At 44.0% G+C, this 24,247-nt stretch overlaps 1 protein-coding gene across 1 annotated transcript; it reads right to left on the bottom strand.

Annotated features, from left to right (window-relative positions):
- Nucleotides 1-954: 954 nt before the first annotated feature.
- UPK1B (uroplakin 1B) lies at nucleotides 955-9,307 on the bottom strand. Its single transcript, XM_026044554.1, has 8 exons — nucleotides 8,912-9,307; nucleotides 8,455-8,542; nucleotides 7,651-7,851; nucleotides 5,564-5,638; nucleotides 4,773-4,895; nucleotides 4,291-4,470; nucleotides 3,358-3,441; nucleotides 955-2,198 (listed from the first exon to the last, which is right to left on the bottom strand). Exons 2-8 carry the CDS (start codon nucleotides 8,521-8,523, stop codon nucleotides 2,148-2,150), a joined length of 783 nt encoding a protein of 260 aa, XP_025900339.1. The 5' UTR covers nucleotides 8,524-8,542; nucleotides 8,912-9,307; the 3' UTR covers nucleotides 955-2,147.
- Nucleotides 9,308-24,247: the final 14,940 nt, after the last annotated feature.

Below are 24,247 nucleotides of genomic sequence, written 5' to 3'. Positions count from 1 at the left end.
TACATCAAATCATTTCAGTACGGGAGCATTTGCAGAACCTTCTGAGTTTCAGAAATTATTCAAGCAAGAGATGTTTATGCAGGTGTGTAACCATCCACCTAGGTACCATGACTTAGAAACAATTGGAGGAATTTGGTCAAAGAAGGACATTGCACTCTGTGCATTGATACTGTCCTTCCCCTACTTCTGTCTGCTGTGCTGGGGATTTGCAGTTCATAACAAGGAACACTGAACCAAATCTTTGCTGTTGCTAGCTTGCTTAGGGAAAGTGATGCTCTTTAAATTTTCTTAGATGTAGGTATTATTTACAGCTTTCAGCAACATACATCATCCTTGTGGTCTATTTCACACATACACACACGTACACAAAAAAAGTGCTCAAGACAAAAGAAAGGCCTTATTCATTAGTGTTCAGACTCTTAAAGAAAGTCACCACCCCATTAAAGCAGCGAGCCGTCCACAGATTCTTCCTTTTGGGAGTGACTGACCCAAAGAGAGTTTCCTTTAGGGCGACACATACACATACACATACACATACACATACACATACACATACACATACACATAAACACAAAAGCCCACCCTGGTGTGTGGCAGGGATCTGTTTCCATTCCAAACTCTTCACCTTTGTAGCTCTGCCTATTTCTCTCCCCCATTACAACCACAAGGGACTCTTCACCCCCAGCTTTTGGTAGCACTGTATGTCAGGGTATTAGGCATTCAGATCTTCAGAATGGGGTTACAGATTTGTGTTTACATTGCCCAGAATGTCCCAGGATATAGAAACATTTATCATTTCTCCTTGCTGAACACAGGATCCTTGACAAGAAGGAAATTTCACTTCCACTTCTCTTTAATTAGTATTTTGAAGAACATACAAAAGTGAAAACTCAAACTCAAGGCAGCTGGTAACCTCTCATAACCTGACCCAGTAGACATTAAGAAGAGGTTTCACCTTAAAACATTATATACAGTAGTATATTTCACATAACACATGTAGCTGCTGAAGCATTTGTTAGAAAGGACACCACATCAGTGTGAGCCAAAACAAAGAGCCTCTACTGAACTGGGTGAGAATTGTTAACTCTTGATGCAAGGACTGAATTTGGTTTGCTCAGTTTCTTGCCTTGCTCCTGCATTTTTCACAGGAGTTAATTGTTGCCATTATTTGCAGTTTGTCTCATCTGATCTGGAAACGTGGAAGGGGGAATTATGCAGGGGACAGGACCATAATATGCATACGCTCAGCTGAAGCAGGCACCATGGTAGTCTAGAGGTCTAAAAGCCCTTTTGGCAAAGCCAGGTACAGCACAAAGCCCTTGCATTCTGCACACATTACAGTTTGTAGCATGAAATTTTATACAAAGCACATACAGCTTTTTGAAAGAGTCATTCTTAGCAAACAGAACATTTTATGGACTGGCACTTCTAAATGTAGGAGTGCATGCAGTAGTTTCATCAGTGACAAGAGGTAGGCTTGAACATAGGCAGCATATGTCAGAGGAATGAGCTAGTCTTTTGTTGGGCTTGACAAGCAACAGACTTTTTTTTTTTTTTTAAAGTATCTGTCACGTCTTCACTACTGACACATTTAAACTCTTATAGAATCTGTATTATTCTAAGGCAAGGGGTAACAGAGACTGGGAACAGAAGTAGAAAGATAAAAATGCATCAGAGATTTCTCCAGTCTTCTCCCTTGCAGCACCCGTCTTTATTGGTCAACAGGAGGTTATCACTTTGCTCACATAGTCCATACCAGAAACTTCTGTGTTATGTTTTACTTTCAACCTATTTTTAGAGAGATACTTTTCTGGCAAGTGTATATGAGCCGGACATTTTCAATACCATCAAAAAACAAATCAGACCATGTTTTGTCTTATACTTCAAGGATTTCTTGCACAGCAAAGGGATTTTGTCTCAACCACAAGGCAAAAAGGCTGCAAAACAAGAGGCAAAAAGGGGCATGAAGCTCCTTTCCTGTAGCCATCATCTCAAGCATGATGTCAAGCTTTTGAAGGGGCAAAAATAGTCTGGGAGAGGTAATGGGGAAATCTTCAAATCTTCACTGTCATAGGGAGAATGGAGCAGGAGAAGAATGAAAACAGTTTCATTCAGTGCTTCAGGACAATGGTGAAGACATCAGACCTTCAGTATTCAATTCTGCTCCAATAGAACATAGTACCAAGGAGAACCAAGAACTGAAAAGAAAAAATTGTTAAAATTTCTCTACTCCCCAGCATCTCCCACCAATCCCATTTAGCATTACTGGTAAGAGCAACAAGTTCTTGCTTAGCACCCATACGGGCGCGGGATGCTTCAAGATTCTTATCTGCACAGCATCTTCAAAGTGAAGCAAGAAAATCTACACAGATGTAACTATTTGACGCAAACACTCAGCTTTCTGGGGATTATCTATCACAAAACTACCAAACCCCGAGCACTTGAAACATCGATGCAGTCTTTGGACAAGTTACTGAATTATCTACTATCTTGAGTTTAGATGACCCAGCACCCTTCACAAACAAGTATCTTCAAACTCTTATATTCAGTGCTAGCGAGGCAGCACCTTAAAAAATGCGTTCAGTTTTGGGTCCCTCACTGCAAGATATCAAGGTGCTGGAGTGTGTCCAAAGAAGGACAACAAAGTTGGTGCAGGGGCTGGAGCATGGACCTTATGAGGAGCGACTGAGGAAGTTGAGGTTATTTAGTCTGGAGAAGAGGAGGCTCAGGGGAGACCTTATTGCTCTCCACAACTACCTGCAAGGAAGTTGCAGTGAGGCAGAGGTCGATCTCTTCTCCAGAATAACTACCAATAAGACAAGAGGAAATGGTCTCAAGTTGCACCAGGGGAGGTTTAAGTTAGACATTATGAAGAATTCCTATGCACAAAGAGTGATGAAGCATTGGAACAGGCTGCCCATGGAAGTGATGGAGTCGCTATCCCTTGCAGCATTCAAGAAGAGTGTAGATGAGGCACTTGGGGACATGGTTAACAGGTATGGTGTTGAAGGGTTTATGGCTGGACTCCCTGATCTTGAAGGTCTTTTCTAACCATAAGGATTCTATGATTATACTGTATTGCTGAGATTACAGGAGGCTCCAGCATGCTGAAAGAACATCTAGCTCTTAATATGTAGAAGCCAGAAAGGAGGGAAGCTTCTGAATGTAGTTCTATTACTAGAAACAGGCTCCAAGCAGATTGCTGAATGAAGTACTGCATTCTACAGATTTTTAAATGCATCAATTCTGATAGACACCATTTTAAAATGTATCAATTCTGACAGCCACCTCCACCCAGCTGGGTGGGGAATAACACAGAAAGAAAAGAGCAAATAAGAACAAATAATGAGTACTCACAGTCCAGCAGAGAATGGCAAAACCAAACCAGGCAACACCCCAGGCTTGTCTGTTCATTGGTCCAGAGATAGCATCATAACAACCCTGTAAGACAACCATGAATGAGTCAACATTGGCTCTGAACTTGCACCATTAGTCTACAAACTCATCTCTAAGATGGAGGTGACGTGCATGCTACAATTGCAATCTGGGGAGCTCAGTGTCTCAAGAAGTTAAGATAGAGCTTCACTGCCTGATGACAGATTGCAGAGAGTCTACTTCCCTTAGCTATAAATATGAAGGAGCCCAGCTCAGATACTTCACACAGGGTTGGCTTCCAGAAACAAGAAACTGCTTGCAAATTTGGAGTTCTGAATGCTTTCTAGAGGTGCTTGTTAGTGCAGATGTTCATACTTATGCGCCAGCAATTTGTCTGAATAGGAGAAGCTGTTCTGCTGACAATCTCAGCTAGAAGTGGCATGTTCAGTAACATTATCCACCTCAGGAAAGTACTTTGACTTTTTAGAGTTGCCCCACTATTTGATTGCTAGAGCACAGCAGGACAGCCTCTKCTTCCTCCCCTGCCATCAGCTCTTCACTGACTGTGTTAGCGACCTYGGAGAGGAGAGCTGCTGACTAGCTCACACATATTGTATGCAATCATCTTTAGGACTAAGTTGGAATTAGCTCATGTCCACCTGTATGTCAGGGGTACTACTCCTTGTTGGTGGCACTAGAAGGATTTTCTTCCTTCACGCTTTCTCCATCAGGAAAGCTTTTATCATAGTCTAACCTGGATTCAAAACCATGCCTAGGACCCTACAGGTATTTCTTCATGTCTGGAAAGCTTTTGAGCACAGACAGTGAAGGAGGAAGGCTATTCCCTGTTTTCTCCCATTCCAGAAAAACACTATGGACCAACATACATAATTAGACAAAGCGATCCTTTCTTACATTACTATTATAGTAGCCAGGCACTCCAAGCTTGCAGCCATCCAGGTTGACAGGAGACTCTCGGGCATCCAAGACGCAGCACTGGTGTGGCCAAGGGTAGTCAGCGTCGCTGTGTGTGCTCCGGAAGGCAGACCCATACTGCTGCCAGTCGGATGGGCCGTGCACGCCGCAGCAGTGATTCTGTCCCAGTGAGAGAGAAGGGAATGGTCTTTATGGGCCAAGGTTACAACACTGTGTGAGAGAGGATCCTGCACATGCCCAGTTAGGCATTAACCACAGATTTATGGAAGAGATTTTTGAAATGCCTGCCTCTGACAGTCTGTCATCCGATAAATGAGCAAAATGGGGAGTCTGACAGGATTTTGTCTGAAGTTCAGGGCAGATGCCATTCTCTTTTATTACTGAGTGGTCCCAAGGAGCACTTGAAATTCCAGAGTTACAGAACATTAGTAATTAGTGAAAATTTTCAGTGTTATTATTACCTGAAGCATGAGATTATTCCATGTTTTTGTGACCCCATCACTCATCAATCTGTCGTTGTTATTTTCTGTGTCTTGTTTCTCATACCTCTCCAGCATTTGCTTCAGGAAAAGATTGGGAGTGAGCTGCAGGATGAACAGAAAAGAATGCAAGAACTATATAAATAGGTTTCCAGGTAAAAAAATTACAGAGTCATTTAAGGTGGGGTGGCTTGGTTGGTTTGTTGCAGTCTCCTGGTAGAAAACAGGTATGCTGCTCTGGACCTCACCCCAGTTTTACAGTTTTATACATAGGAAGATAAAGAGGGGGATTTCAGGAGCAGGAGCAACAGAAGGGCATGATCTTGAGCATGACTCCTAAGCAGGTCCTACAAGATGTCAGACCAGAGAAGACGTGCAGAAGCTATGGTTTGCATGTGATTTATTACTTGGAACTAAAGCACCCACAGATCATTTGCCCCCTGTCAATAGCTGCAATAACTCATGTAATCTTTTCCTTACTTGTGACATTACCTGTAGTACTAATGATTTGCTTTCCACATCTATGATAGCTTAATCACTCTGTAGATGAAAGACTAAGCACTATATTGGTGATTCAACTAATCTGTACTAWTATTCTTTCAAAGGCAGCATTAGAAATATGTTTAAATTTTTCAAATAACAAAGTTATTTCCTTGATCAGAATAATCAAGTTAGAGACTTTCCAACAGTAGTCTTTAAGTTTAAACTGTGCCACATATGCCATTTCTACACTGAACGGGTATACAAGAATATATGAGAAAAGAAATACTCACAAAGTCTCGGTGAGTTGCTGCTGTGATGCAAGAAGCCATTTCAAATGCATAAGTGATAAGCATCAGAATAATATACTGTAGGAGAAAGAGAGCAGTTAGTTTTTTGGGAAAAAAAAAAAGTGTTAAGCAGTTTCTTCAGGTCTTGTTCCAAGGAGAAGTCCAATATCCATCTCAAGGATAGAATTTGCCTAGCTCTAATATAAATGAATTTATCCTTTTTCTTTTATTACTCACTTCAGGGTGCTCTAAAGCCTCATGTAATTATAAAATAGTGTATTTTAAGTTGGGAGGGAGCTACGCAGGTCATTACTTCCAAATCCCTATTCAAAGGAAGATCCAATGGTGCAAAACTTTATAGATCTTTATTCCTTTCCTTATTTCCTTTCCCTTTTCCAGGCAAAGGAAATCAAGCTGTTCTAGTCCCCTCATCCCCCTCTGTTATCTTGAACATTTCTGCATGTTGTTTCAGTTTGCAGTCTTCTTTCTTGAGTGTCTGGAATTGTTCTCTCAGACACAGTGTCATCAGAACATCACTGCACAGCATTAATACCATTCCATCTCTAGGGGAAATACTTTGCTTGATATGTTTCAGGACAACATTTGCCATTTTCATTGCTGCATCTCCCTGGCAACTTGTATGTGCTACTTCACTCTTTCCACCTCTACCTACCAGGCAAGAGCTTTTCAGTCCTAGCAAGAGGACTTGAACTTTCCAGAAATATAAGGCAGGCATAATTCAGTATGTTATTCAGATCCTCCTTACTTTGTATCATTAGGCTGCATTAGCACCGCTCCTTTGTGAGCAGAGATCCTCAACAAGAACTAATCCTCAAGAGCTCCTCTCATAGTCTTTTTCATTGCCTTTTTTTTTCCTTTTCAGCACAATGCCTCTCAGCCTTTTCCATATCCACTTTACAGTTCTTGTGCCTCTGTTTTTCATCTCTCATCTCATAATGTCCTCAGATTTGAWGCATCTGTTTTCCTAGTTTCTGCCTTTTGTACCCTAGCTTTTCTCGTATACCACAGGGTTTGGTTTCAACCAACACACTAGAATTTGGAGTAGGGGAATTCTCTTCCATTAGCAGCTAGCTGGTTAATTCCCTGGCACAAGATGTCAGATCTCTGTCTTTTCTATTTAAATAGATACCTCACTATTCCACACTAATTCAAGGGGGAGCTGCTATCAGAATTTTCAGCTCTATCCTTCCTTAAGGCAAACACCTTAAAGAAACACAAAAGTTTCACAACCATCAACCTGAAGGACTGAGTAAGAAATTGTGCAGATATCTATTCACGTCTTAGCATTGTTCATGGCTTATCCAAAGCTCCCTGTCCCCACCCCTCCAATCTCTGCCTGCCTGCTAATATCTGTTGTTCTCAGTTGCATCCATATTTGGTATACTAACATACTTATGCCTTGTACAGAAAGTCTTTACGTACCCGCTCCAACACAGAATGGTATATAACAGATGAAAGGCAGCAAAGGGGTGGGGTGAAATGAGTATCATAAACCGTATCTCAGCTGCATCTGACTGCACAAATGCTTCTGAATTGCTTCAGGGCAATGTCAGGGTCAAGCAAGTCAGTTCAAACCACCACTGAGGYTATCACCATTAATACTCTCAACCTTTATTTAGGAGCTTCCCATGCGGTGTTTTTATGGGGGTCGAATTGTGGGAGAACACAGTCATTTTCAGGAAGAACCATAGAATCGTTATGGTTGGAAAAGATCTTTAAGATCATCAAGTCCAACCATAAACCCATCACCATGCTGTGCCTGCTAAGCCATGTCCCTAAGAGCCACATCTACATGTTTCTTGAACACTGCCAGGAATGGTGACTCCACTACTATACTGGGCTGTTCCAATGCTTCATCACTCTTCCAGTGTAGATTTTTTCCCTGATATCTAACCTGAACCTCCCCTGGCACAACTTGAGGCCATTTTCTCAAGAAGGAATACTCTTTGGCCTCTCATCATTAATAAAGCCTGGTTTTGTTCAGTAGGTGTTTGCCGAGGTGGGCAGGGGAGCTAAGGCAACACCTTTCAGCTTGACAGCAATGGCTGGACAAACTTTGCTACACTTACCACCATTAGCAAGGTCCTGCTGGACTTAATGACTCCAATGATGCCAAGGATAGAAAGAGAAAAGAGTGCAAAGCCAACGAAGATGCCAATCCAGGCAGCAGCATAGATGTCATCATTATCTGCAGCTTCCAGCAGAGGGTAGAGACCGTGGGGATCAGACACGAAGAAAATGCATTCTGCTGTCAGGGCAATTCCACACATCTGAAAGGCCAAGTCAGGGAAATTTATTAGATAGTTTCCCCAAAAGAAACAGCGAAGAAGAAGAAATGAAGATATCCTGTTCCTTTCATTCAGCTTCCTGCTGAGCAGGAGCTGCTCAGAACTACTTTGAAATTGCCCTTCCCAACTCTACAGGGATTTTTGTTGGGTTTTTTTGGTGTTTTTTTTTTTTTTTTTTTTAATTTGCTTGCCTTTTTTGTTTTCAAGAATTGCAGGCAGGGCATAGTATTCCCAAAGAGTCAACCCTAGAGCTTGAAGATATTTATAAGAGGGAGTTCATACAACCTTTCACATCTCTGTGAAAGGGCTTTCTGGAGGCTTGGCTGGAAGCATATTGGTCAACAGCAAGGGTTGTTCCTCCAGAGCTTATGGTGGTCTGTGGATCATGTCCTGCTGTCATTGCAGCATCCCCTCTCCACCCCCATTCAAGAGTACATTTAGCATAAATCCYCTTTCCCATCCTCTCATACTTGTCCATTTATATGTGGACTTCACATGTGAAGGATTTCATGACTGAAAACTGCTGTTTTGAGAAGTGCTATCCTGAAAGGAAGTCCCCACCCTTCCTTGCCCTTCTCCACTTACCCCAATGACCACATTGCCCAGGATTAATAGACCCTGAAAGATGCGTACGCTGTTATCATCTTTTGCCATCTTTAATTCTTCATGCAGCCTATGAAAACAAAAGACAGTGTTCAAAGAGACCAATAAAACAGGCTTCATCCAGAAATTGAAATTATCCCCTGAGGATAAGGATAGACAGAATCTGCCACCCTGTTTCCACACCTCCAGCCCTGCTTCATAGTAGTTTAAGAGCAGGAACTATCTCAGGCTTGAAGTTGTTACCTCAAACTCTTCCTGATACTTAACTATGAAGGACTGGCATGGTTCTGTGGATTTACTCCCTTTTGAATGAGCTTCATCAACACACCAGCACCCATGCAAACTCCCAGCATGAGCAAAACTCACAGTTTTACATTTCCATCTGGCTAGAAACACCACCTACGCCCAGATAGATATGAAATGAGTACCATCTACTCACCTTGCTCTTCCTCTGTAGGAGCCAAGTTTATTCTAGAGTGTACTATTTGCCCCAATACCATACCTTCTCATGCAGCACTACCAGGAGATCAAACAGGTAATTTCTCTGTTTTTGTCATGCCACATACACACACTCTACGGCATATGCCTTGGCAACATCTTGCTAAGAGTAATTCCCTTTCCCTTCCAATGCTGGGAAATGAATCCAGGGCACCAGCTCCAAATCAGGTGTGAGGGAAGGAGGCAGTCAGGTTGCAGCTGGCTCATGGGAGCCAGGCCAAGTAACAATCCCACTGAATTCCTTCAGTCTGGGCCCAGGCTCCCTGTACGGAATTCAGCCCTCTCTAGGGAGAGTGGCACAAAGGCACTAGTCAGAGGTGTGAGACCTCTTCGAGAAATAAATTCAGGTTCCATCACCAGTGAAGCCCTTCTTTGAAAGGTACAGAGAGTGAAAATGAGGGGGAGGAGGAGGGGGAGGAGGAGGAGGAGGAGGAAATGAGTCGAAGGTTGAAATGAGTCCAAAATGAGCAGAAAGAAAGAAAAGCAACTTCAACACAGCTCTTCTGTTATGGTATCTTGGTATCTACACTAGTGACTTCTCTTGCTGGAGGTACAAACTCCATGTTTCCCCATAGTTTTTCAAAATAAGCATAGATAAGATGATACAAGATTATGAATAAACCACAAAAAGCTTATTGAGGAACAGAGCAYTGTGGGACCTGGACAGACTGGAGGACTGGGTGGCGAGAAACCTCATGAGGTTCAACAGAGGCAAGTGCAGGGTCCTGCACTTGGGGAGGAATAACCCTGGACACCAGTACAGATTAGGGGTGGACCTGCTGGAGAGCAGCCCCRCAGAGAGGGACCTGGGCGTCATGGTGGACGACAAGTTGACCATGAGACAGCAGTGTGCCCTGGTGGCCAAGAAGGCCAACAGGATCSTGGGGTGCATTAAGAAAAGCGTCTCCAGCAGGTCGAGGGAAGTGATCATCCCCCTCTACTCAGCCCTGGTGAGGCCACATCTGGAGTACTGCGTCCAGTTCTGGGCTCCCCAGTACAAGAGGGATGTGGAGCTGCTGGAGAGAGTCCAGCGCAGGGCTACCAGGATGATCAGGGGCCTGGAACATCTGCCCTRTGARCAAAGGCTGAGRGAGCTGGGTCTGTTCAGCCTGGAGAAGAGGAGGCTGAGGGGGGACCTGATCAGCGTGTATAAATACCTCAAGGGAGGCAGTGRGGAGGAGGGGGGCRGCCTCTTTTCAGTGGTGGACAGTGATAGGACTAGAGGAAATGGCTTCAAACTGAAGCATCGGAAGTTCCACAGGAACTTAAGGAAGCATTTCTTCACTGTGAGGGTGACAAAGCACTGGAACAGGCTGCCCAGAGAGGTTGTGGAGTCTCCTTCTYTGGAGATCTTTAAAACCCGCTTGGATGCAGCCCTGTGCCACGTGCTCTAGGTGACCCTGCGTGAGCAGGGGGGTTGGACTCGATGACCTCTGAGGTCCCTTCCAACCTTCGGCATGCTATGATTCATTCTATGACCTCTCTAAGTGCCACCTTCAGCTTCCTCAGTAGSTGCTTCTTCAAGGTAGGCAAGACTGCCAACAGTGGCAGAGACAGAACCAGAATTTCTTACCATGATCTCTGCAGTTGTTTGAATACTATCATGGAAAGACTTACAGTGCTTTCACYGTTGTTCCTGCAGCAGAACATGATACCATTTTCCTATGAAGGTGTGGATAAGGCTGTCCACTATTTCCAGGATCCAAAGCCATTTTTATTCCCAACCAGGTGGTGGGAGACTGGTCCAATGCACCTGGATGGCACTGTATCTGAAATGGGAGCCCTGGGAGATCACTCTCCATCCCTGACCTTGTCAATCTTTTTGACCAGTCAGCATACCCAGGGATCACATAAAATTGCTTTGTAGATCAAATCTGGATGTAGGCAACCTTTGACCAAATGTGGCTTGGAACAAAACGTTGCAGACCCTGCCAAACATGAGATGAAAGCAGATCCTCTGATAATCTAAAAGCTGGAGAACCTATTGCCTGATTCATTGCTTTATATGTTGCAAAATCCAGATTTTTTAGAAAAGCTTTTAGTTATTTCTGGCTAAGAGGTATTACAAATAGCAGACAGTCCAAAGAGCAAATCTTCCCTGTTACAATTCAGGCACGTGAACTCCAACTATTTATGAGAAAAAGCTGTCATACAGATAGCAGAGTTGAACACATGCCATGTGGCTAGCCTGACACAGCATACCAAGCGTCATTAAGAAAATTATTATCCCTTCCTTACCATAACTGCTTTACCCTTGCCTTTTCTTCTAAACTCTTCTGCAGGGTAACAGCATCACTTAGACCAAAGGAGGCTAGACCTGGCTTTGTCACTGCTGCCCAAGGTGATTCATTTTTGCTCACTTGTCACCTGTTTGAAGACTCTTGCACGTGGACTATCTACCCAGCCCACACCCTTGCTTCCCCCACAGCCTGGATTTCTTCTTCCTGATAGGCAGGCCCTGACTCGTTCTTGCTTGTCCTGGGGCAGGTATTGCTGCAGGCACCAGCCTGAGAAAGCAGGACTCTTTTCCTGGGGCAAGTCCATCTCCTAGGATCCTGTAGGTGGCAGGAAAGCTGGGCACAGTCACCACCACACAGATACCAACAATTTTCCAGGCAACCTAAGGCTCTCCAGTACCTGGATTAAGAATGATGGGATTGCAGAGAAGATGAAATCAGAGAGACTGAGAAATGTAAAAGGAAGAGACTTTACTGGAAGAATTACTATGAATTCTGCCTCTCTTTCCAAGTGATTAGAATGAAGGRAATCCATTTCTCAATATCCACCTGGTTTCCCTGTGATACACGTGAGAATACACACTTTTCTGACAGCCTGTCCTTTAGGTCTAGTATTAGCACTACTGATGAGAGACCAGGAAGGAACTCCAAGGCTGTGACTACAGCTGGATCTGGCAGGCGGCTGGAGACCCATTTCCCTCCCATACACCCTAAGAATAGCGGGGTGGGGGCACCCCACCCTTCTGTCTCCACCCGGGACGCTTTGTTCCTTGCACCTCAGAGGTAAGCATTAAATAAGAGTGGCTTGTATAGCTCTCGGGGCAGGTGCATGACTATGAGCAGCATGTTTGCCTGAGGCAGGTTGCGCATGTGTGAGTCACAACCCCTTGAAAGGTGTTAGCAAGCAGTCCTCCTCCCAGCCTCCCCAGAGCCTGTGCCTGCCGCCCATGCCTGCGGACACAAATCATTGTGGAGGTACACAAGCCTTCTGCACAGGTTGGTTGAGATTAGTTTTACAAACCAAATACAATTTTCTGGGACTTCAGAGAAACCCCTGAAGAAACAAAAGCTTCAGCTGTAACTGTTATCCAACACCTTTACAAGTGATAGAAGAAGGTCCTGGAATTTCAGCCTTGAGCTTACATGCAACTGGTATTCCCCAGGGCATCCTGGAACCTTGCAATTGAATCTAGCCATGACCCCTTTAGGTAGCAGGGATTCAACTATTGCTGTGGCAGAAATAGAGCCGTGCTTGAAGTGGGTCTCCAAGGATTTTTGTTGCTCCTTTGTGCCACAAAATCCTGCATCTCTCCTGAATTATCTTCTTCCCCTTCTGACACCTGGCCACAACCTAGGCTGCAGCTTTTCCTCTCTTCTCAGCTCCTGAGAACCTCCTTCTCCTCTGAAAAGAATCCTCCCACTCACATGGGCCCAGCTGAGTTTTCCATTGCTCAGGTATCCCTGCCTATGCCCATTTATCCACAAGTCACAGGCAGGTCTATTATTTCTGTGTCCATAGAGCTATCCTGAGCTCTCCTCCCTTCCTTTGCTTGAGTGGCTTGTATGAGAACAGAAATGTAATGGAGGGAGACAGAAAGTAAGCTCTTTTCTGCAAAGAAATGTCTCTGTTCTTGTGTTTTAGATGACCAACATCGTGCAGGCTTTAAAGGGAATTACTGCCAGCAGCAGAGCCTTGGGAGTTTATCAGACTAGGAGGGAAAGGGCCACSTAGGCTGGATTCATAGTTTCCAGTGCATCTGTCACAAAGATTAGTCTGAAGCCTCCATATTTTTTAGACTGAGCCAGGATTTCAATATCCTTAAAAACTAACATCTCCACCTTAAAATTCTCATACTCCATTTGCAGCCAAAAGAAGAAGAAGAAAAAAAAAGATCAATAAGAATTGGCTTGGCATTGCCCCATGCAGCAGCAGGCCCCATTTTGATTGCCTTGTATTTTGTGTCAGGTGTCACAGTAAAGTCACAGTCATAGCTGAGGGATGCCCAGAACCACCCTTTGACCACCATTTATTTCTACAGAAAGCCTACGCTCATTCCACCCCTTGCACAGGACTGAGCATTACCCTTCCTGTGACAGTAAGGGTTTTACTGCATAYGCTCTCTGATACCAACAAACCCACAAGCCCAGTCCCTTGGCAGATGGGTCACCAGCAGGTCACCATGTTGTCCCTTGCTCTTGGAGGGAGGCCAGAGAGAGGACACTTGCGCACAGCACCCAGGCGCCAGCCCCTCGCTCCATGGGCAGCTCAGGAGTGCTCAGGGACCCCATAAGCTGCTGGCCAACCTAGGGCATGATGCCSCACTCCCATCCCAGCCCAGAGAACAAAGTTTCAGATAAAACAGCACTTCTGGTGGAGGGTGCGGTGGTCATTGGTCACGAAGGCTGGGCTTGCCGAGGCTTTGTACCTTGTTCCCCGCCACCTCCCCTCATTTTTAGTACTTCTGCACATATATGGCATTCTTATCAATTTGCGTAAGGAGAGATAGACAAGGAACTTCATTCGTTTTATTTCTACTTGACTTTGTAGCCTCCAGATGMCTTGGCTGTCGGGCTTTGAGCCACTTGAGTGCAGCTAAACAAACCCAGCCTTTCRAAGGCAGAAACACTGGGCTTTCCAGCGGAGCTCTGCCCTGCTCTTAACCCCATCCGTGCACTGCTCCTTCCCTCTTGTTCAACTCCAAAGATGGGGCGCGTCTCCACAGAGATGTGGGATCATATGGTTAGATCTTACGGTTGGAAAAGATCAAGTCCAACCATAAATCCATCACCACCATGCCTGTTAAACCATGTCCCTAAGTGTCTCATCTACACCTTTCTTAAACACTGCCAGGGATGGTTACTTCACCATTTCCTTGGGCAGCCCATTCCAATGTGGAGAGAAAGGAGCAGCGATGGGAAGCCCAGCCGGGAAGAGTGGCGCTGGCTGATGGGACCACAGACAGGGCTGGTGCCTTGGGAAGCTCTCAGCACGGCACCGAGCCACCCATTCCCAGCACCACTGCCAGCTCTTAATCATCAAGACTTGCAGGAGCCAGGCAACAGTAAACCTGCGTTTTATTTTTATTATTTTATTATTATTAGGCAGGAGTTGGCTGTAGCAGAAAATCTAACCCCCAAGGGACTTAAGAAGAAGGTTTTCTAAGTACTAGAAGTACTCTCCTATAGGAAATCTTTGGAGTTATATAGTTTTAAGAAGACAAAATTAAATACGTTATTGATGAGTAGCTTGGGCCTTGCTGTAAAAGCTAAGTGTTTTGAAAGGGTTAGTTCATCATTCATTTATTTACTTTAAAGCAACGCCTTCAAACACAGATGCGCACACATGTCCTGTCCCAACAAACTTTTACCACGTTTGCCATTGAAATGTAGCCTCAGAACAGCTTGTTCACCAGGACTGAACCTCTCTGAGAAGAGGAAGAGCCATCTCAGTTATTTTGTGCTACCAGGAGAGAAAAATAAAACAAAAACAAAGCTCAGCATCAAACTGGGGTCAGAGACTAATTAAGTTTCCTTTTGAGAGAGATCACTATGAAAAGAAGCCAGTGTGAATGCTGGATTTACCAGCCGGTAAATCGTCATCAGGCATAATTATCTAGGAAATAGAGCTGGGAGGTAGTTTTTTCATCTCTCCCTCATTAGCTCAGCAGAGCCAAAACGAGTTTTTTTTTTCTGTCTTTCCTATTCTCACAAGTGAGGGGGAATTACAGGATTCATCTTCCAGTGCGACAATTTTTTTTAACCACTCAGATATGTTGGCAACAGATTTAATTTTTACATCCCCTCCTCCCCAGTCTTTAGGAGAAAAAATATGAAACAAATTAAAACAGCCATATAGAAGACAGAGCCCGAGGTAGAAGCACAAAAAGGAATACTTAATAATCTCCTGCAGTTAACTTTACCCAGGTACCAGACTCCCACATAGTAACAAGAACCCAGGGACTAAAATAAAAACCATTAAGCATAAAAGCCTCTTTTTCTTGAAACAGACACTTCTGGCTCAAACGCTCTGTACTCACCCCTCCCTCCTCTTGATGCTTCCCAGCAGAAATCCAGACCCACCTGTAAAGCCAAAAAGCCTCTTTCTCCTGCCTCAGCCCGTCTTTAAAGGGCCCAGGTTCCTTGAGAAGAGTGCTGTATGATTGGTAGGGTGTACATCACATGAGGAAAACTTCTTTCTAGCCAAACCTGTTCCTCGGTGCAAACGGGACCACGGGGTGTCTTTGTGAGTCTTAGATCGTATCGGAATGTAGTTGTACTGAAAACAGGAAGGTTAAAGAATTTCTATTATTATATTTTCAAAAGGGTGGACAAATGACTCATTGACATGAGATCTTTGAAATTTTAAAGGTTATGGGGAAATTGGAAGGGCTGTTGTTTGAACTTGGGTATAGCAAGAATGTACTGACTAGAAACGAGTAAATGAATTTCAATGCTTTCATTTAATTATGTTGCATGGGAAAAACTAGAAAGATAGTGATTTGGGCTGGAGCTGTTTCAAGTTTTATTTTTTAACTTTGGACATTTTTAGAAACAGAAGTGGAGGTGTTGCCTATCATGTAAAACACTGTAGATAATGAGGAAAGCAGGAAGACTATTGCATTCTCTTGGGCCCTGAAGATTTTTTGACACATTCAGTCTTACTGAGAGAAAATGAAGCCAAGCACATACAAACATATGTATTGGCCTATGCTCTGCTAAAGGGCTGAGGCTGAGAAACGCAGCAGAGAAAGAATATCTCTCACCTTCTTCTCCCTCATCCTCTCCAGTAAATGTCTGCAAAAATTTATGATTCTCATTCCTGGGACCATATACAAATCTCTGGCAAAAGAAAGGCTGCTTGTGTGTGGCATTCCTCATCTGCTAAGGCAAAAACTAAACAAATGAATAAAAAGCTTAGGATGGATGACGAGAGGGTTCATGTCTTTTAGAGCTCTTTACAAAGAGCTCTGAACAAGAACAGCCATAAAAGAGGGGAAAATGTATATCCTTGGTAGTTATCCTTCCAAATATCTTGTGGAAAATTAGTGGGAATTGCAAAACTTGTAATGTTTTACAAGTCTCCTTGGTATTTGGAAACTGTTAAAGAAAGACCTGCCTTCTGGGTAATCCACATGAGCTATCAGATACCCTGAGAAAGGGGCAGAACTTTGGGCATTTCCAGCTCCAGCACGTCCAGAATGATAAGCAAAAGACCTGGCAGTTCCAATCAACCTGTGCTACTAGATAAGGATAAGAGTACATCTGACACTTGTTTTTAGTGGTCAGGAGTAGGGATCTGGATTTTTCTAGCTGTAAATAGCTCAGAGGCTGGTGCCACGTGTTGGTGCTCCTTAGAAGAAGAGATGTGAAGTCTGGTTGGGGCAGTAGCCACCTCATTTTTCTGCAGTCTTGCAGAGACATCCCCTGAATGTCACAACCTGGCAATCCATGGGATAGTAGTTAGATACAAGCACTGTAATGAGAGCTCCCCTCACCACAACTTAGAACAGAGGAGGGAAGAGGAAGCATACACAGAATCACTATTCTATGAAAAGAAGATGAGGAGAGGGAGAGAAGAGGAGAAAACGGTAATAAAGCGCARGGTTTTGCCAATGACCAGCAGAAAGAGGGGTAGTTGGGAGAATGCTGTGGTGCAGCTGAGCTCTTCCTCATTTGCATCCCTGTTTAGGAAGCAGCAAACAGATGTTAGCACGAATCCCATTTGGTCTCGAAGAGTGGGCAAGAATGGAAAGGGAGGTGTCTGCTCTAGGGTGGATCTTACTGTTGCTGATCTGGATTAGTTGGCTAAAATGTCATTTTGGTGAGATCCAGAGAGAAATTTGGTAGTATAGAGAGTTTTTATTTTATTTTTTGATGTGTGTTATTAAGGGCAAGCTCAGAGTCTACATAAATTTGAATACATCTATGCAGATGCAGAGTCTGATGGAAATTTTATATGAGCAAGGAAGCCTACTGGGGTTGGCAAACCATATAGTGGGAGCCCAGAACCCACTATGGGTACATTCAGTGAAGAACCTACAGTCTCTTWAGCCTCTGTTGCAGCTAGATCTGCATTTACAGCATTAGCGTACTTCAGATGAGAATGTGAAATTGTATAGCCAGATCCATACATTTGTGAAACCATTGCACATGCAAACTCTATAGACTCATGCGTGCATGGATACTTTCGCAGAGCCTTACATATGCACATATATATGCACATGTACAGATGCACATGTGCACACGTTTGCCACGTGCATCCCCACATGTGCATGCTTTTGCTATCAGCAGGTTAAAGGCAGAGAGTGCTGGGTCAGGCATGAAGACACACAGCAATTTTGGGTTTCACTTGGATGGAATTTCAGATGCTGAGGCTGCAGCCTGGCTCATTTTCGGGTGGAGGCAGCAAATGAAATTCCTCAGGAGATATACCCCTTGCTTGTGGCCATATGCTTTATGGGAGATAGGCTAATGTGAGAAGATGGAGAGCTGAACTGGAGACAAGCAGAAAGCAGAGCTATGTTTTCTCTCAGGATCCTCCTTGGCCACCTCAATGCACGTTGCTCCAGCAGTACACAGCCTCTCTGCTTAGGAACAAGGCTGAGCATCCCTGTCTCAGCATGGTTTAAAGATGCCTCACCATGAGCAGGTTTTGCCAGTCTCCTCCTCATCGGCTTTGTCTGTGACCTTGCTCAGAAAGTGCTGCCAGGGGCAGCTCCTGTCCCTGTGGCCCAGCAGCTCTCTGCTCCGTTCTCGCATTCCTGGGAGGGTTGCAAACAGCTGCTTCCCAGTCCATGGTTTGACCTTCCTTCTCCCATCCACATTTGACTTAGAGGCTTGTGCCTACCCGATTAGTCTTTCCAAGTGTCGTGGCTGGCTGCCAGGTGAAGGGAATTTCGCACTATTGCCTCTCCCTTTCTCAGTACATCTGTGCAAGGAGTGAAGACGCGGGATGTTGCAGGACAGATGTCCATCGCCTTCCTAGGGATTGCAGCTTGCCTGGCCTTATGCCATGGGTACCCCTGCTCTCTTCCCACCCTTTGATTGTCCCACACAACTGTGCCTCTGGCCTCCTCCCCACAGCCATCCAGGGCATGGTTTTGCCAGCACTAGTGGCCCCTTCCTGAAGCACTTTGCCCATGTTTTGCCACTTCTACACCTCTCACCTCAAGGGAGAGGACTAACTCTGAGGTGTAGAGTATAAATAAGTGAACACCACCTAGGGAGATCAGGGGAGAGCAATTCTGTCCTGGAAAATGTTTACCAAACAGTGCTGAGTGTGGGGAGACAAATGGCATACCATTAGCGACAACTATGGGCTAATTATAGTGGGTTAGAGTAAACCACTGGCTCTCTGGGCCAACTGCTCCATTTAAGTCTGCAAATATATAGACTGGAAAGCAAAACTGTACGTATATATTTAGAATGATGTGGAATGTGGTAAGTAACTTCTTCCTAAAACTTCAGATACCTTAGCGAAGAGTGTTACAGAAAACCCAGATACATACATCTTTGTGATGCCAGGAATCCTGGCATTTTGTATTTGGTAATACCGAATCCACCCATGAATATAGCATTGCACCTTCATTGCTAAGAAGAATGGTATAAAGCACACTCTCAGGGTTTGGGGTTTCTTAATATTTTGGGGAAGGAAGGGGATAAGTCTTATTTTTCTCATTAGGTATGACAGGGGTTTCATTCATGCGCTTAGAAGTACAGATGCATTTTCATGTTAAGACTTGCAATTTTTGGTGTTTGCATGAAGTCCAAGCTACTGGAATTGCATGATTTCTGAAGAATCCATACTTTCAGTGYTTCATTAGAGATTGTTTTTTCTTATGACAAGAGAGCAAGAAGAAGGGACACATAACTTGGAGAAAGTTGCTTTATGTGGAAAAGAAACGGATTGAGGCTAGGATCTGCTTTCCCAAGGAGTTTTGGACTACAGCTCATTGTGACATTTGCATATCTGGGCATAAAAAATAACAAAAGGCTGCTACCACTATTAATAAAGAAGATCCTCAGGGTGCCTCCCAGCATTCTTGGAGAGTTTAGTGCTCTAAATCTCACTCTAAGGAAGCCTCTCTTACTTCGCTGAATCTGAAGGAAACTCAGAGCATCATCACAGTCCTCAGGCTAATTTCTGCAAAGGGAAAAACCCAGACCAGAATATGTCTGCATTACATCTGCTAGTTCCACTTGGCACTTTTTACAGCCTCAAGGTCCCTTTTCTTGCAAATGAACACACACAAGCAGGTAAYAGAAGCACAGAGGGGCCCTGGAGAGCAGACTTAATGGCTGAGCTCAAGCCTTGGGAAAAGAACAGTGATGATTATCACTGCCCTCCTGGTATGAAGGACAAGCTGGGTTGGATTGGGGTCCTTGGAAGCACATTGGCTGCAAATCTCAAATGAATTTGGTGGAGTTCAACTGCTCCTTTGAAGTTATAGACCCTACTGATGGCTTAAAAATTAAAAAGTAATATAGAAATGACTCTTGAGTTAACCTGGTCTAAATGGAAAGCCTCAGAAAGCGTACAGCATGTCACCTCAATCCTGGGGAGCACAAACATCCATTTATTAGCAGGGAGTATTTCTCATCATTAAACAATGCAGTCTCTGACCTCCTGGTCCTGATTCTCAAGGACAACACAAAAACATATTCAAAAGCGGAACCTGGGAACTAGCATTCATAAATCTAGTAGACCAAAAGGTCATGCACTCTACAGAGAGGCTGGTTTTATGATGCATGATCTCCCCTTTCCTCACTGATCCCATTATGTTCCCACAGGCAGTATTTTACCTGTCTCTCTCTTTCCCATAGGAGACCAGGCCTTTTATCATCTCCATTATTAATATTTCCTCTTCTCTCCAGATGCCATCTACCTTTTCTCTCAGGGGGTCTAGCTGATAGATACCAAACTTAGCTCAAAGCAACTCTTCTCAACTTGCATTTCATTTTGAAGGATCTGTGTGCTCAAAAGCTTAGTTTCTTTTCCCCTGTTCTGCCAGTTGACCTGACAAAAGCTATTACCTGCACACATGGTCTTATATGAGGAAGAGTTTAAGGGAATTTTAATGAGCAGACCTCCCTGTGACAATCAGGACATGCTTGCAAGGCAGCTGGTCACTGGAGCAGATGCTCTGGGGTGGGCTAGTTCGTGTTGAACAGGAGTTTGACCATACGGAAGGTTAACAGGACACTAGAAAGCTCAGTATACCTGGCAAAGTGTTGCCTGGGATCTTGAAAAACATGTAACAAGATAAAAGAATTATAGGAAGACACAAGCTTTCTCCTTGTGATTTAGATGCATCCTGTTAAAAGCTGACAGTGTGGAGGGGAAAAGTCAGCTAGAAAGCCTTTCCATAGTGCTCTTGACTGTGGATCTGATGACTTTCTGGTCTATGGTTGCTGAAAGATTGCAGGTGGCAGTGTGGACATAGCTCATAGGATGTGGTCCCAGACATTGAATGGCCCTGGGACTGTGCTGGTCCTTTGGCTCTGGGTTGAAGTAGAGATTCATCGAACGGACTGAGTACAAGTTGTTCTGTCTGGACCAGGTGKCTGCCTTGTTCTTACATATGATTAAAATACTCTTCTCCAAAATCGCCAATGTCAATCATAAGCCACAACGTGGTAGAAGGAAGAGCTCTTGATTGTGAAGAAAAGTAAAGAAGTAGTAGTAGTAAAGAAGCCTTTACCGCTTGCTGGCAGGGAATCAAAGAGATCATTTGTGCACGCAAATTGTTCCAGCTAATTCCTGAAGGTGCTTGACAACATCTCAGTCTCCCCAGACTCATCCTACTTGCCTCCTTAGCATTAGGTGTTTTTATCTGAGAGGCTGCAACAGCCTGGCAGTGGAGTACTGCCATCTACATACAGTTGCCTGACACTATCCAGTTTCCAATACACTTTCTCTAAGCCAAGTGTAATGAGTCAGTGCAACTGGCTGATTTATCTCCACACCTCTGACATGCATTTTGCTGGAGGGCTGGAGCACGCAGGGCAGGGAAGGAGGCCAGTCAGGAAAAAAGCCACATAACAAGAACCTTGGCAGTAGGCAGACGGGTGCAAGCAAAGGGTGTTGGCTGGTATCGTGCTAGGGGCACTGGAACAAAAATAAATAGCAAGCATGCCCTGGGCAAGTCTATAGTGCTCCCAGGGTGACAATCTTTAGCTTGGCAAGGGTGTGGTGGACATCTCATGCCAGCTCACTGCTTTGACGGACCTGCAGGTACCATTCAAAATACTTCCTCTGAAACTTCCTTCTAATGTTTCAGCAACTAACAAGAAACTTCTTAGGGAAATCTCTAAGACTTAGAACTGGGATGCATCAAGGTTTTAATCCAGACAGTGTCGGTCCCTGCCAGCCATAGATCTCTGTTTGGGGCCATCGGGCCATTATACATGTACTTTTACTCCTCTGCTTGTGGCTGCTCCACTGCTGAACACACTTGAGGCTCCCTGCGTCTCACTAGATGCTACTAAGCTAAATGCCGTCTGAGCAGGGCTGTGCTGCCCTCTCATGGACATACATACAAAAGTTTAAGTTTCACCCTTCATTCCTTTGCAAGCTGCTTTTTAAGCTACTACTCAAACACTATTTTTTCACATGTGCTTCCTGTGCAGCCAGAAAGCCTTCTGAGCACCTTCTAAAAGGCCTATGAAAACTAACCATTTAAAGTGATTCAAGTTGTGTTGGGCACCTCCCAGTTCTTACCTTTCTGAAGAGCTTTAAATATTTAAGACCTCAGCTGGGTCTGAGGTTTGTTGCTCTAGAAAACAGGCTGAGCTTCCTCCATGTGTCATACTCCCATCCACTACATCATACCGTGTTTAAGGATCTCTACTGAGATAACTCTGTTGTGCTACCAAGGATTTAAACAACAAGCAAAGTCAACACTCTGTGCCACAGAGCTGAAGGCTGGGCTTCGGGACAGACCTCCCATTGCTTTCCGTACGGTGGAGTCTCAGCCAGCTGGCAACACTGTGGTGAAGGAAAACAAAAACATTAATGTAGTGTGCATGGCTACCTACATTACGCAATCCTTCTTGGATATCCTTGCAAAGAGGCAGGATATTATCCTGAACCCAAGGTGATGCTTAAACAAAAATGGGCTCTCTGCCCTGCAATCTCTGCCCTGCAAAGGGACTCCCTTTGCATGTATAGTGTTTATGCAATTTGGGGTCACTTTTAAAAGATTTTTGGCTATCTGATGACCCATTTGCCTGCATTGGTAATATATTAGTCTTCCTAATCTCTACTCATATATCTAAACACCAACAGCTCTTCCTTTTGAGAGACTATTTTTCTTTAGGGACTGATATGACATTAACAAACTATTGTGGTATTCTTGTCTTTATTCACCTTTATCTCCTGTTTTATATTAGAAGATAATCTGAAGGATGGGAAGGAGAAAGGAGAGAGGACACTTCTCTCTTCTCTCAAGCTCCCTAGCTCTAATATGGATCCTGGCTCCTTTTTCATAAATATAATATTTAAGGGCTGGACCAGATAATTCCAAGGGAAAGAAGTGCTTGAAGGCTTATCAATCTACAGTGAAATTTTCAAAAGACTGCCACTCCCTCACGTGCAACTATTTTATTTTTTACTATAACTAACTGTACCAGGTACCTATGCACCTCGATAAGTCTGGCCCTGTGTATTCACATTTTTACCAAATCTCTCTCATTTAAGTAATGAGTGATGATGAACAAGACTTTAATTAGGTCTCACAGTAGATAGCATCATGCAAAAAAAACAAGTGGGTCCATCTCATTTGTCTCATCCCATCCCATTTGTTTCTTCCCTAGTTATTCTGATGAAATTAACGAAATGACATGAATGACATTAATAAAATTAATGAAATGACACCTGCAGGTTCTCCAGTCTTGTGCACTGTGAGTGTAGAAAGCTTTCCCCAGAATCCTTAGCCTTAGGTTATGCCATGTAGATGGCCTTCTTAGTGTCCAGAGGTAAAGGGTGACCTCTTCCCAACTTGGAGGAGAGTTGTATGGGAATTGGGATGATAGATTTGAGGGTGAAAGACTCTTCACTCCTTCCTAACAGGTGTTTCTAATACAGATCAAGCTAAGCAGAATCTGCAGACAGTTTTGCTCTGGCAATATCTGTACAGAAACTTCTCGGGATTGCTTGGGATTGCCTCTCCAACTTCAGATGCCCTCTAGCAAAGTTCCTGCCCATGACTCTTCAATCTTCTCAGGAGAAGATAGTATGAGGCTGTGTTTTCTTCTCCAGAGAAGATAGTATGAGGCTGTTAGCCAACCCATGTTTCCTCAACACCTCAAAGTTTCCCTTTTTATTTTTGTGTGTGCAGGCACAGCCAAGAACTCTTGTTATGCTGCTAAATCAAAGCAGCCCATGAAGGAAGTTCAAAAAAAAAAAAAAAAAAAAAAMMCCCCAAAAAACCCAGCAATGCTGTCACAGATATTGAGAACTAACCAGAAAGGAATATTTCTTTCTTTTTCCTCCCCACAACCCTGTATTTCATCTTATCGTAAGAATGGGCAAGAGAAGCTCCCCCTTGAATACACCCTTCTATGAAGGCAGGCATGTCAAACAGGATCACTTTGCCCTGGTATATCCCTTTCTGGTGCACTCCCACATGCCACAGGCTTCAGCCTGAGCTCGCTCTTTCAAATTCAACTTTTTTTTTTTTTTTTTTGGTCAGACTTTGCCCAGAAGTTAATTTCATCCATTTCAGACATGCAAACCCTGAATAGTCACTGCTGCCAACTGCAAGTTTCTTATGATTGTGAAACTTTGAAATCAGTGGCATTAAACTAGCTTAAAATTGCTGTTACGTAGCAATGATGCATGTCCAGTGAGTCACAATGAAATGCCTCAAGCTCCAAGTGGCTGGCCACCGAAGAGCTGACCTGCTTGTGCCCTCCACCTAACAAAGAAGCACAGCGGAGACTGGGCAAACTTTTCGAAGGATGTTTAATCAGCAATTACAACATTCTTTTGCAATTTGGTTAGAGGTGGTTACACAGGTGACGAGTATTGCTTGGACACC

This window comes from Nothoprocta perdicaria, unplaced genomic scaffold (genome assembly GCF_003342845.1).
Source record: "Nothoprocta perdicaria isolate Ctin4 unplaced genomic scaffold, notPer1 scaffold_371, whole genome shotgun sequence".
NCBI lineage: Eukaryota > Metazoa > Chordata > Aves > Tinamiformes > Tinamidae > Nothoprocta > Nothoprocta perdicaria.
Note: the sequence above shows the minus strand (reverse complement) of the source record. Positions and strands in the feature narration are given on the sequence as shown.

What these genes read in the sequence shown, in the direction of transcription:
- UPK1B (XM_026044554.1), bottom strand. Translation starts at nt 8,523, where the DNA reads ATGGCAAAAGATGATAACAGCGTACGCATCTTTCAGGGTCTATTAATC. An exon ending in TGGGCAATGTGGTCATTGGG is followed by an intron (nt 7,852 to 8,454) that starts GTAAGTGGAGAA and finishes TTGGCCTTTCAG; the next exon opens with ATGTGTGGAATTGCCCTGAC. An exon ending in CAGCAACTCACCGAGACTTT is followed by an intron (nt 4,896 to 5,563) that starts GTGAGTATTTCT and finishes TTCATCCTGCAG; the next exon opens with CTCACTCCCAATCTTTTCCT.